Here is a 13254-nt window from a genome sequence, read left to right as displayed (position 1 = left end):
AACAAGTGTAGTTTTCCAGTATTGACTACTTTGATTTAAATAGTGTAGGTAGAAAATTAAATTGTAGAAGACAAGTATGTAGAAACATGAATGTTTAAGTTCCAGATTTAAGAGCAATCTGTGGTTTGAACCTTATCTAATGAAATGCCATCCATATATTATACTATTATAATATAATATAATGTAACACTATTATTATGTTTTCCTGTTATAGAAAATTGCTTTATGGAGTAAATGAAATTACTGTGAAAGTGCCTTCTGTTTGTAAGCTTCTAATTAAGGAGGTAAGACAACATTTGTGATCAATAGAGTTGTCAATTTGAAAAGAGCCCCGATTGGGGCAGCCCAGGTGGCTCAGCGGTTTAGTGGGTGGCTCACGGTTTAGCGCCATCTTCAGCCCAGGGTGTGATCCTGGAGACCCAGGATCGAGTCCCACGTCGGGCTCCCTGCATGGAGCCTGCTTCTCCCTCTGCCTGTGTCTCTGCCTCTCTCTCTATGTGTCTTTCATGAAAAAAATAAATAAATCTTTAAAAAAAGAAAAAAGAGCCATGATTTAAGTAATAAGATATTTTTGGTTTTCTGTTTCTTAGTTTCTCCCTCACTCTTTTTTCTTTTCTTTCCTTCCTTTTTTTTTTTTTTTTTAAACTAGAAGGTAGGGGATCCCTCGGCGGCCCAGCAGTTTAGCACCGCCTTCAGCCCAGGGTATGATCCTGGAGTCTCGGGTTCGAGCCCCACGTCGGGCTCCCCGCATGGAGCCTCTGCCTGTGTCTCTGCCTCTCTCTCTCTGTGTGTGTCTCTCATGAATAAATAAATAAAAAAATAGGAACTCTGGTAGAGAAATAATTTGGGGGCATAAATTACCATTTTAATTAATTACCTTACTTATTTTGCTTTTCTTATCTGTACATTTTTTTTAAAGATTTTATTTATTTATTCATGAGAATACACAGAGAGGAGAGAGAGAGAGGCAGAGACACAGGCAGAGGGAGAAGCAGGCTTCACGCAGGGAGCCTGAACATGGGACTCGATCCAGGGTCTCCAGGATCACACCCTGGGCTGCAGGCGGCGCTAAACCGCTGAGCCACTGGGGCTGCCCTGTACATTTTTTTTTTAACTCAATACGTTGCACATGTAAATCTTGCCCTATTTTATAGATGTATACACCTGTTTTTTTTCTTTGATTTTTAAACAGTTTATCATATTTGTTCTTCATGTGGTATTTTATGGTGCATTTTTTGGGAACTAGACATTATACCGTAAGTTTGGAATACAAAACATGACCTGATGATTGACATTGAGGAATTGTACTTTATCCTGGGAAGGAAATGGGTCAATGATTATTGTAGTCACTGCCCAGTTACAGGTGCCATTGAGGAGATGTGAATAAAAGTTAAACATATTAAGGAACGAAGTAAGGATTTTGCCTGGCAGAGTTAGACTCTCTGGTCTTCCTTTTGGTTTTTGGCTAAAGATCAGGAGTTGAGTGAATACTTACAGTAGTGCTACAGAATGTTTTCCCTTAGTTCCTGAGAGTAACCATATAATCTTGCTTGAGAACGTATCAAAGTGTTGTGATTAGGAATTAGAAAGCCTTGTTTATAATGTAATTCATCAGTAACTAGCTTTGATCATTAGAAAACCTTTCTGCTGCTCTTTTATAAGTTGGAGTAAGTCCTTTCAAATTCTCTCATTTAATTTTGAAGTAAAATGGGACTATATATGAGAAAGTGCTTTGAAAATATACAAGCATCACTTTAAGACATTTGGGGGAAGTTGTTAATGAATTAGAATACTATGAAAACAAAGTCCATTGCCAGGATTCCCTTATCTCCTTTAGGTTTTAATTCTTAATTATTTCCTTAGAGAATGCAAAACAGTGTAACTTATTATCTAATATTTGTCTTCCCTGTAGGTTCCAGTGAACCTTTGACTTAAAGGAAAATTGGTATTTGGAGTTCATAATAAGTAAACATTTGTTCCATTTAATTAAGGATTTTATATCCTTTAGTAGCTCAATAATTATTGGAAGTAAATGTACTTTATTGCTGAAGTAAAATGAAGAATAGTTAAATAGACATATTTTAGCTATTTCTAGCTGAATCTCTATTTGGATTTGGTATGGATCTAAATGGATGCAAATAATTTAAATTAAGCTTCTTTAGCCAAATTATAGTAGGTTGATTATAAAAAAGTTCTATGCTAATATCTTGCCCTACTCTTTCGGTAGTACGTGTTGCCCTAGGTTATTACAGGGGGTATCCTCTAAATATCTTGTTAATTATTTCTTAAATGAAAAGATGGAACATCTGTATAGTTATAAAGACCTCATTCATTTGGACTTAAAAATCTTGTTTTTTAGGTTCTCAACCCATTTTACATTTTCCAGCTCTTCAGTGTTATACTATGGAGTACTGATGAATACTATTATTATGCTCTAGCCATTGTGATTATGTCTATAGTGTCAATTGTAAGCTCTCTCTATTCCATTAGAAAGGTAAGTCCAATTTATTAACAGCTTTCACATTGTGTATTTTGTAGTATTATGTAAGGTGTGTATGATAGTATTTGGTACAAAGTAATACTTAATATAGTTATTTTTTTGTTATATGAATATGTACTCCTTTCCCTCTTTTTTCGAGAATGGGGAAGGCAGGTGCTTTTTAGAGTTAGACTACCACTGGACTGGTTAGAGGGCATAGGGATCTATACATGCTTATCACAAGCTGGAATACTGGAAGAGTTATTGCACTCTTTTCAGGACTTTCATTAAAGTGCTAATCCTCGAATAATCTTTGAATCTTTTAGTCTTGACATTTTTAACGGCAAAGTAATATGCATTTGCCATATTAACTTCCCTTATTTTATATCACATTTGCTTTTTAATATCTTGAAGAATAGGCTTATATTAAGGAGTTTTTACATTTTTTTTAAATTTCAGCAATATATTATGTTGCATGACATGGTTGCAGCTCACAGTACTGTGAGAGTTTCAGTTTGCAGAGTGAATGAAGGTAAGTACTTAAGGTAACTCTTGGAAAAATAAACCAAGTAAGATACCCATTAAGCACTAATAACTAAAGCAAGACCAATGTATTATACATATACATTCGTTTGTTTTTTTTTTTTTTTAAAGATTTCATATATTTACTTGCACACATTCACAAGTTGGGGGAAGGGCAGAGGGAAAGGGAAATGAACTCACTGAGCTGGCAGCCGCACCCGGGCTCTGTCCCAGGACTTTGAGTCGAAGTCAGATGCTTTACTGACTTGAGCCAACCAGGTGCCACCTTGTACATTCATTTTTTAAGAAATAAAAATAAGTATTTGGATTTGTACTCCTCTGATGTTGTTTCAGATTCATTCCTGTAAAATTGTATTTTTCTTATTCTACTATGTGACAAGTACTGTGGTAGGCTCTGGAGATGCAGTGGTTACCAATATGGACACAGTGCTTGTCATCACTGAACTTCAGTCCAGTTGGAAAGGCAGATGATAACTAGTAACAAGAAAGTGTGACAAATGCTATCTATGGAGGGATCAGGAGATTTAGATATTAGAGCTCATTTACTGTAGGTGTCAGGGATGGCTATTGGGAAAAATATTTTTAAGTGGTTGAATTAGGTAAGAGGTAGGTGAAGGGGAGGGGTGAAAGAGGGAGAGGAGAGGGTTCTAAGTGCTCAGTCTTCTGGAAATGAAAGGTAGCTCAGTCATTGTAATAAGAGAAAGGAATTCAGTGTGGCAGGTGCAGCAACTAGATGATGGCCATCTAAGGTACATTTAGGAATTTGGTCTCCTTCCAAAAGGCAATGGAAAGCCATTGAAGGGTTTTTAAGCAGGCTAGTAATCTGATGTTTGCCTTTTTGCAAAAATTATTCTGGCTGTGTGTTTAGATCAATTTTTTAAAATTAAATCAACTTAAAAAATTTTATTTATTTATTCATGAGAGACACAGAGAGAGAGAGAAAGAGACAGAGAGACAGAGACAGACAGAGACACAGGCAGAGGGAGAAGCAGGCTCCATGCAGGGAGTCCAATGTGGGTGGAACTCGATCCTGTGACCCTGGGATCATGCCCTGAGCTGAAGGCAGACACTCAACCACTGAGCCACCCAGGTGTCCCTTTAGATGGGTTTAGAGGAGAATAATGTTGAAGACCTGAAATGGATCAAGATATGAGGGTTGTGGAGATGGAGAAAAACAGGATTGAGCTGAAAGATACTTAAATGTGGCCATTGGACAGGATTTAGCAATTCATCGGATGCGAGGTGTTAGAGCAGTGTCAGGCTCGAGGGATGGACATGGGTGCCATTTAATTAAATTAGGAACACTGTAGGACAAGCAGTACTGTAGGAAAGGATAACATTTTAGATATGTTAGTTCGTCTGATGCAGTATTGAAGGAAGTGTAAAGGACATAAAGAGACGGCACAGCAGCATGGGCCTTGGAGGTAGTAGCTATAGTAGCTATTTTGATTAATTGAGAATACCAAATCAGCCTCCAGTCCCTCGGCTCAGTACACTACATCTGAGCATAAACACTGTTTGGCCTGGCAGGTGATTCCTTCCTTGTGCTTCCTGGTCACTTGCAGCTTTAGTGGGGAGTATCTATCTTCTCCTTTGGTGCTCATCCTCTTCCTGCTCTGCGGAAGACACTGGGGATGCTAGGACATTGCATCTAATGTGTGTCTTCCTTACCTCCTTTCTCCTTTGTAAAGGCTGCCAAGTCATTGGTATTTAGTTTCCTGGTATACCTGAGAGGAGGAGACTTTCAAGTGGCATTAAAGCTTTGAAAGAGTTGAGTTTATTTAAAAATGAAAATTATTATGCCGACTATGTGCTTAATATCACTACAATTCTTTAGAAGTTGTTTCCTCATAGCTTAGGAAAGGAAGAGTTTTGTCTTACAGACTAACATCACAAACAGTAGTTTTCTCTTTACTTGTCTTTGTTTACAAACTAGCAGATCTCTTTTCTTTTTTCTTTTTCTTTTTTTTCAGATCTCTTTTCTGAGCATAGTATTAAAACCTCAGGGAGGGAAGGAATTCAGAGTCTAAACGTAAGGCAGTCTTAACAAAAACCTCCTTTTACTTGGAAAGATCTTTTAAAAGATCTTTAGATCTTTTTAGAAAGATCTAAAAAGTGTTTAGCTAAATTGAATGTAATGCACAAGTTTCTGTTTTTAAATGTACAGATTTCTAAGGAAATAATGAACTAGATAAATGTTTAATTTATTTTGTAAATTTATTTAAAATAGATGTAAAATATTAGGACTATTTTAGGAATGTTGAAGGCATTGAAATGTTAGGAGTCGTAAATAGTGGCAGTGAGAAAAAGAATAGTGTAAAAAATTTCTGTTAAAAAAAAGTGCACTGGGGCACCTGGGTGGCTCGGTTGGTTAAGCATTTGCCACTAGCTCAGGTCATGATCTTGGAGTCCTGGGATCGAGCCCTGCTTGGCTTGGGGCTCCCTCCCAGAGGAGCCTGCTTCTCCTCCCTCTGCCCCCTCCTTGCCCATGCCCACATGCTCTCTATCTCAAATAAATAAATAATATTAAAAAAAAAAGAAAGTACACTAAAATTTTCAATGCTTTCTACTGTTTCCAAGGAGTTAGAGAAATTTGAGCTTATTTAACTGTTGCGGGGAATCTCCTTTGTGGACTCACTGTTTTTCTAAGAGGCTGCTTGGTCAGAGGGGACTCGGCATCACTTGTGTGTGTGTAGCTGGTGTCCTATCAGGAGACAAACTACCTGACATACTTAAACATTATGCGTTGTTAGCCTAAGCCATAATAATCTTTTTTTGTCTTACTTTCATGTATTGAGATTGTCCTGTTTAACTACATTATATATTTAACTTAGTATTGAGGTGAGGTGACCTTTTATTTACTGCAGATCTTTTATTTACTGTATTTTTATTTCAAGTTAAGGGATATACAGACTTCTCTTTTTCTTTCTTTAAATCCAGAAATAGAAGAGATCTTTTCTACAGACCTTGTGCCAGGAGATGTTATGGTCATTCCATTGAACGGGACAGTCATGCCTTGTGATGCGGTTCTTATTAATGGTACTTGCATTGTAAATGAAAGCATGTTAACAGGTAAACTAAATGAGTAACAATCAGATCAGTTGTTTATGATATTGGGATTAAGTAGTTACTGATTAAACTAATTTAAAAAACTGTCTTGTATCTATAACTATAAAACTGTATTGTTTGTATTCTCAGAATGTCATGGATAACGAAGATACTTTTTTTTTCTTTTTGAAGGGACCAGGTTTCTCATTATACTCAGTTGTGATACTAAATCATTATGCTGGTGTCACTCTATATTTTGGCATACTACTTTTGCTATGAAGGGAGTATTTTAGTCAGGGAAGAGGAAATAAATTCTTTGCCTACAGAGGATGGCAGCATATATACTTCCCTATTTGATATGTAAAAAGTGGGAGTAAAGATTTTTTATTTTGCTTAAACTAGGGGGAAGTAGACTATGAAATGACTTCCTTTTGGAAATTCCTAATCTGAAGGTAGAACTTGATATCTTTTTATCACATTTTCTTTATTTTTTGTCAGAGTTAATCTGGAAGGAAGTGATTGCCATATGTTTTCAAACTGCTAGGAGTTTTGTCTTAAAACAGTCACACAAATATTCTCACATACTTGCTATCTTTGAAACAAGAGAGGTGAATGCTTAATATTGAAAAGAATTTGGCAGTTTGTTATTGTTTGAGAGAACTACCATATTCTGTATTTACTCTCTTTCCTAGATGGCTTTTGTCTTCTGTGTGTGTATGTATGTATAGTGGGGGTTAGGAATAGGTCCTCACATCTTTGTGTGTTTGAGGTTGCGGAGTGCTTTTCTTTTCAGTTCAGTTTTTGGGGACAAGTGAACAGATGTTGGGGCTGTAGCAACTACTTGATATTTTTATCGGAAACTGGACAAAATGATTTCCAGATTATTACTTTAACTCACAGCTCACTTCCAGGAATTAGTGTGGGAGACAAGACAATGTATTTGAGCAAGGAAATTGGTAGAAAGAAAGCTAATTGAATAAGCTTTGTTATCCACATATGAGAACTCTTAGGAACTGTTGAGGGATCCCTGGGTGGCGCAGTGGTTTGGCGCCTGCCTTTGGCCCAGGGCGCGATCCTGGAGACCTGGGATCAAGTCCCACGTCGGGCTCCCAGTGCATGGAGCCTGCTTCTCCGTCTGCCCGTGTCTCTGCCTCTCTCTCTCTGTGTGACTATCATAAATAAATAAAAATTAAAAAAAGAAAAAAAAAGGGAACTGTTGAAACAGTATAACATCTAGGTTATTTAACAATTCAAGATTTGTGTGTTTGATAATGATTTCTGTGCTTTAATTTACGATTTTTAAAATTTTAAAGGTGAGAGTGTTCCAGTGACAAAGACTAATTTGCCAAATCCTTCAGTGGACATAAAAGGAATGGGAGATGAATTCTATAGTCCAGAAATACATAAACGACACACTTTGTTTTGTGGGACTACTGTAATTCAAACTCGTTTCTACACTGGAGAACTTGTCAAGGCTGTAGTAGTTAGAACAGGTATAAAACATTTCATTTCTTCTTGCATGGTTAGCATATTTGATGTGTACTGAATGTTTGAAAAGCAGTTCTGTTTTTGGGATAATTCTCATTTTCTTACAAAAATACAGTCATTTTCTTCTTTAAATTTTTAAAAGGATTTAGCACTTCCAAAGGACAGCTTGTTCGCTCTATACTATATCCCAAACCAACTGATTTTAAACTCTACAGAGATGCCTACTTGTTTCTACTGTGTCTTGTGGCAGTGGCTGGCATTGGGTTTATCTACACTATTATCAATAGCATTTTAAATAAGGTATGTACATGGAACTTTTAATAAGGGTTGAGTCTTAATGATGGCATGTGGCTTCTGAGGATTTGAAATGTGGCTAATGAGAATGAAGAGCTAAACTTTTGATCTAACTTAAGTTAGCTATATGAGACTTATTTTATAATGTACAAATATAGAACATTTTCATCATAGCAGAAAGTTCTTTGGGACAGCTCTGGGCTAGGTGGTCTTTTTCTTGCTCTCTTGTGACCTAAAAAAGGGAGGGGCAACTACATACTCACCAAAAACTTTATTTTCTCTTAACTTCTGGAATATACAGTTATTTGTGATTACTTACTCGAAGATTCTTCTAAGAGACCTTGTCAGATTTCTTTTCATATTATGCCCTTTAGAGATGGGCATAATATGGTGCTTGTTCTGATAAGAGTATCTGCAGACGTTTATTGAACTTTGAAGTGTGTAGCCTGTGACACATGTAGAGCTCTTCAAAAGAAAATTTCCTTTATTATTTACTTATTTTTAAATATTTATTTATTCATGAGAGACACAGAAAAAGAGGCAGAGACACAGGCAGAGGGAGAAACAGGCTCCATGCAAGGAGCCTGATGTGGGACTCGATCCCGCGATCCGGATTCAGGCCCTGAGCCAAAGGCAGATGCTCAACCGCTGAGCCACTCAGATATCCCGAAAATTTCCTTTTAAAATAATTTTCATTCCACAGTCCATTGACAGCTCACTGAACTTACTGTTTTCTGAAGGGAAAAGAATTGTAAATGGTTGATGGATATAACTATATACACGCTTATAAAATTGAAAACAGTTTATGGATTCTTTACTGGAGAAATACCCACATTGTATTATTAAATATTTGATAGGGGGAGGGATCTGACATTTATTTTTCTGTTAATTGTAGGTAGAAATTGGGGTAATAATTATTGAGTCTCTGGATATCATTACCATTACTGTGCCACCTGCACTTCCTGCTGCGATGACTGCTGGTATTGTGTATGCCCAAAGAAGATTGAAAAAAATTGGTATTTTCTGTATTAGTCCCCAAAGGATAAATATCTGTGGACAGCTGAATCTTGTTTGCTTTGACAAGGTTGGTTCAGTTTCATAATCATTCTCAAAGGTTACTTCTGTAGCTTTTAAATATTTAGATTGAGGTTTTCTGAATGTGTTCTCTATCAACCAATTTGCACACATTATTTAATGTTCCTCTAATACTCCTTTTTTCAACTTTCTTGGCACATGCATCATTTATATATATTTCTTCTCACTGCTTTTTCAATTTTTAATGCTTAGATATTGCTTATTTGCTCAAATCTGCAATTGTCTAATCATTCACATCCAGAATTATGCTTTAGAGTAGTAGTAAAGACTTATCTGATCTTTCATGTTTTTAACAGAGTAAGCTCCATACCGATGTATTTACTGGAATTTTATTGGTATATCCGCTTAGTTGAAAGTTTGCTGTATGATTTTATTGAATATGATTCAAAATTATGAAGGTCACTGATGACAAATGATGTACCTGTGTGCAATGTTCCTTGCTTCTTAAACAAAGGGTTTTCCTTCCTTCTCCTGGAATTAGTTTTCTTAAAAGTTTTATTTTGAGAATTAAACATTGGCCAGAAAACCTCCCATCAAGCTCTACTTGGTAACCAATATGATAGATATGTGATTTTTTTTGCATTTTCATTATTGAGGGGAAAAAATGTGAGTCTTTTTTTTTTTTTTTTTTTTTTTGTCCTGTCCTGGGGTCTGTAGCTGGCTTAGTTGGTAGAGTGTGCGACTCTTGATCTTGGGGTTTGAGTTCAAGCCCCATGTTGGGCGTACAGATTACTTTAAAAAAATAATTATACCCCATGACTACATTTCATACTTCTCTGTTTAGAAAAATTTCGCTTATGCCTTTTGGGGAGATACTACTATTAAAATTTTTCAGCAGTCACAAAAGTGGAGAAAAGATACAAGTATGAAAAGTCCTCACTCAGCTTTAAGACGTAGGCATCTTGTCAGTCTTACTTTAACTGCTTCCTTCGTTTTGAAGGTGGCAGCATCAGACATGCTTTCATTCCATGTACCTCTGTTTTATCTCTAGAAGATTACTGCAATACCATTATCTTACTCCACTTAACAAAATTAACAATTCTTTAGTATTATCTAATACCCAGTTCATATTCAGATTTCCCTGTATGTCACAAAAAGTGTCTCAAATTTTGTAATTTGTTTTTTCTGTCAGAAACCAAATAACGATTGCATTGGTTACAAATTGACTATAGCAGTTGCTTTTTTTTGCCCTTTGTCCCGAATCATCTTATTGAAGAAACCAGGTCATTTGCATCCTGGATTTAGCCAGTTGCTTCCTCCTGATATCATTTAACTTTTTCCTCTTCTCTTTTTGGCTCCTTCTGTCCTGCTGTCTCCTTCCTAGGTAGGCCTTTATTGATTGGTAGATTAATTGGTGTATTGCTCGACTGTTTTTTTGATAATACAAACACATAAACATATGGTTCTATAAGTATGTTCCTCCTGCCCGTAGAGGAACCATAATGGAAGAAGGGTGTTTTGCACCCTTTCCCTAACTTTAATTATTTCCTGGAAGTTATTCCTCATCAATATACAGAGATCTTACTAGTTTCCTTTGTTGACAGCTGTATCCTATTTTATTATGTATATGTAGCATAACTTTTTGTGATTTCTGTTTTTTGGAAGCATTATTCATACTTTGTACATGTGTGCTTTTTTTTTTTTTTTTAAAGACTGGAACTCTTACTGAAGATGGTTTAGATCTTTGGGGGATTCAACGAGTGGAAAATACACGGTAAATATTAGCTAGATTTGATATTTATTACTTCTTAGATGTCTTAATATATGAAACATTAAAACATATAGAAAGTAATATGACAGCTGTGTACCCAACACCAAGATTAAGCAGTTGACCTTTTGCCATAATTGTTTCAGGTCTCGTTTAAGAGATTTAAATATTGCAGATAGTGCTAAAGTCTTAATCTGTTCCTACCATCATTCTGAAGTTGTGTTCTATTACCTTTGCATGTTTTTATATTTTTTCTACATCTGTCTGTAAACAAGACCTATCTGTAAATAAACATATGTGACTGATATATTGTTTATGTGTTTTTGCTGCTTTCATAATCTTAAGTATTGTGTAGTATTCCATGATGGGATTAAACCATAATATATATTCTAGGGAGCAGTTTTATTTTTTTCTTCATGTCCCCTTCCAATTGTTATACACATCTTGTGAACATGTGATTGAGTTTCAGTAAACTAGCTTTTTGAAGATGTCTGTGCTGGGTTATATAGCACCTGCATGGCTACAGGTTTAGTAGGGACTGCCTAGTTACTAAGTGATACCGCCCTGTAAGTGATTGTCAGACTTCTCATTTTTGCCACATGGATAGATTCAAAACGGTCTTTCATTGTGGCTCTTGCAGTTCCCTTGTTACTTGATAAGCTGATCTTACTTTCACATTTTAGGAAGGATTGTTATTTAACATTCTTCTGTATATTGTCAGTTTATATATTGACAGAACTTTTGGTTGTGTTCGTCGTTTTTATTTTGTTCAGGTGGTAATCTTTTTCAGTACTATGCATTGCAAAAATATTCCAACGGTGTATCTCGTCTTTATGTTTTTGTTGTCTTTTAATGGCTTAGTAGTTGTGTTTGTGTCATTTTTTTTTTCCTTTCAGAAGTCTTTGGGATTTAGGGTTTACAGTTGGAGAGAATATTGTGTGGTTCATGTGATTTCAGAGTTGTTATATCTTAGCCAATAGAATGTCACATTGTGATCTTATGTCTTCCTCCTAATGCATCCTGCCTTCAGTTCCGTTTCGTCTTACATTTTATAGTTACACATCGCAGCTTTCTTTGGTCTAATGTTTGCCGAGTGTGTAGTCTTTTCCATCGCTTTGCTTTTTAATCTTTCTGTGCCGTTGTGCTCACATTTGTAATTTCAGTTATATTGGAAATTATTTCTGCCATTCTTCACTCCAGTACACACACACATTTTCTCAATTTCTCTTCCATATTTTCACACATTTTCTCAGAATTTATTCATTTTAATCTTTTACTGCTTGTCCTTAAATTATTAGTGATCATATTTAGAGTCTAAAGTTCATGGGTATTTTTATTGGGTTTCTAAACCCCCAGGAAACCCGTGGACTATAGAGTACTTTCTTGATTATTCCCCACCCTTATTTAGATGTATTTGTTACACAATATTTTAGGATTAGGACTTGGGTTTTATACCATCCGCAGGCTGAGATTTCCCTAGGTTTAGGACTATCTTTGCTAACCACTGCTGCTTCTGCCCCACACCCCTGGACTGCATTGCCCTCTTCTGCAGCTACATTTGTTAGTGATTCTTCCATTTTGCTGTCACTTTTGAAGGACGGTGTAGTTGCATATCTATCCAGGGTGTCAGCTGTTCTCAGCGCTTTGACGGTGTGATTACATTTCTCCTGACTCCTTTCCTTATTGTTGTTTTAAGAATACTCCCTTATCCTTGATTTCTGCAGTTTCTTTTTTTTTTTTTTTTTTTTTTTTTTTTTAATTTTTATTTATTTATGATAGTCACAGAGAGAGAGAGGCAGAGACACAGGCAGAGGGAGAAGCAGGCTCCATGCACCGGGAGCCCGACGTGGGACTCGATCCAGGGTCTCCAGGATCGCGCCCTGGGCCAAAGGCAGGCGCCAAACCGCTGCGCCACCCAGGGATCCCCTGCAGTTTCTTTTTACTTGTGCAGGACTCATTTGCTTCTTGATTCCAAAGACGCATGCTTTTCATAAATTCTGGAAAAATAGGAGCTTTTTTCCCCCACTCTGTTATGATCTTTTCCACACTCTGTTTTCTTCATCTGGGAATCCTGACCATCGGTTAGACAAGAAACTGCCTTTGGTTCTTTCCAAGTCACATCTCCTCCTCTCCCCCCGTGGTGTCTTGTTCTTTGTCTAAGTCTTTAATTTAAAAGTGCCTCTTTTTGCATTCTTCCAGATTGCCATTCTATTATCTCAAATTTATGGGATTCTAATTCTGTCTTGTTGTGTCTGTTGAGTCATGGGAATGTTTTCCAGTGCATGTTTAAATTATGGACTTAGGCTTAGCAGGATCTTTCTGTAAGATTTCTTTGTGGCTGTGCTGTGGGAACTCCTCTCTGGAGAGTTTGTGCTTGGCCGAGAGTGGTGGTAGTGGTGCCACATGAGCTTCAATGTTACTTTCATAACCTGAGGATTTCTGGACTTGGAGTAGCACGTATTCAAACCCAGATCCTATCCTGAGTGGTATAGTGGTTCAGAGTTCGGGCCCTAAGGCCAGACCTCCTGTGTTTGAATCCTTGCTCTGTCACTTAATGCTCTGTGTAACCGTGGCAACTTACTTCTCACTCTCTGTTTCC

At 36.7% G+C, this 13254-nt stretch overlaps 1 protein-coding gene across 8 annotated transcripts in view; it reads left to right on the top strand.

Moving 5' to 3' along the window:
* The window catches only part of ATP13A3 (ATPase 13A3), a 98436-nt gene that overhangs the window by 34340 nt on the left and 50842 nt on the right, over positions 1-13254 (top strand). For all 8 annotated transcript variants that reach the window (XM_072812106.1, XM_072812107.1, XM_072812108.1 and 5 more), the window contains 8 exons: positions 215-284; positions 2360-2494; positions 2939-3011; positions 5963-6094; positions 7384-7563; positions 7701-7858; positions 8748-8936; positions 10600-10661. In XM_072812106.1, the coding sequence (XP_072668207.1) occupies positions 215-284; positions 2360-2494; positions 2939-3011; positions 5963-6094; positions 7384-7563; positions 7701-7858; positions 8748-8936; positions 10600-10661 (999 nt within the window). The remainder of the gene's footprint in view (positions 1-214; positions 285-2359; positions 2495-2938; positions 3012-5962; positions 6095-7383; positions 7564-7700; positions 7859-8747; positions 8937-10599; positions 10662-13254) is intronic.

Source organism: Canis lupus, chromosome 35 (assembly GCF_048164855.1).
Source record: "Canis lupus baileyi chromosome 35, mCanLup2.hap1, whole genome shotgun sequence".
Classification (NCBI taxonomy): Eukaryota; Metazoa; Chordata; class Mammalia; order Carnivora; family Canidae; genus Canis; species Canis lupus.
The sequence above is the reverse complement of the archived record's forward strand: the minus strand, read 5'-3'. Positions and strand labels throughout refer to the sequence as shown.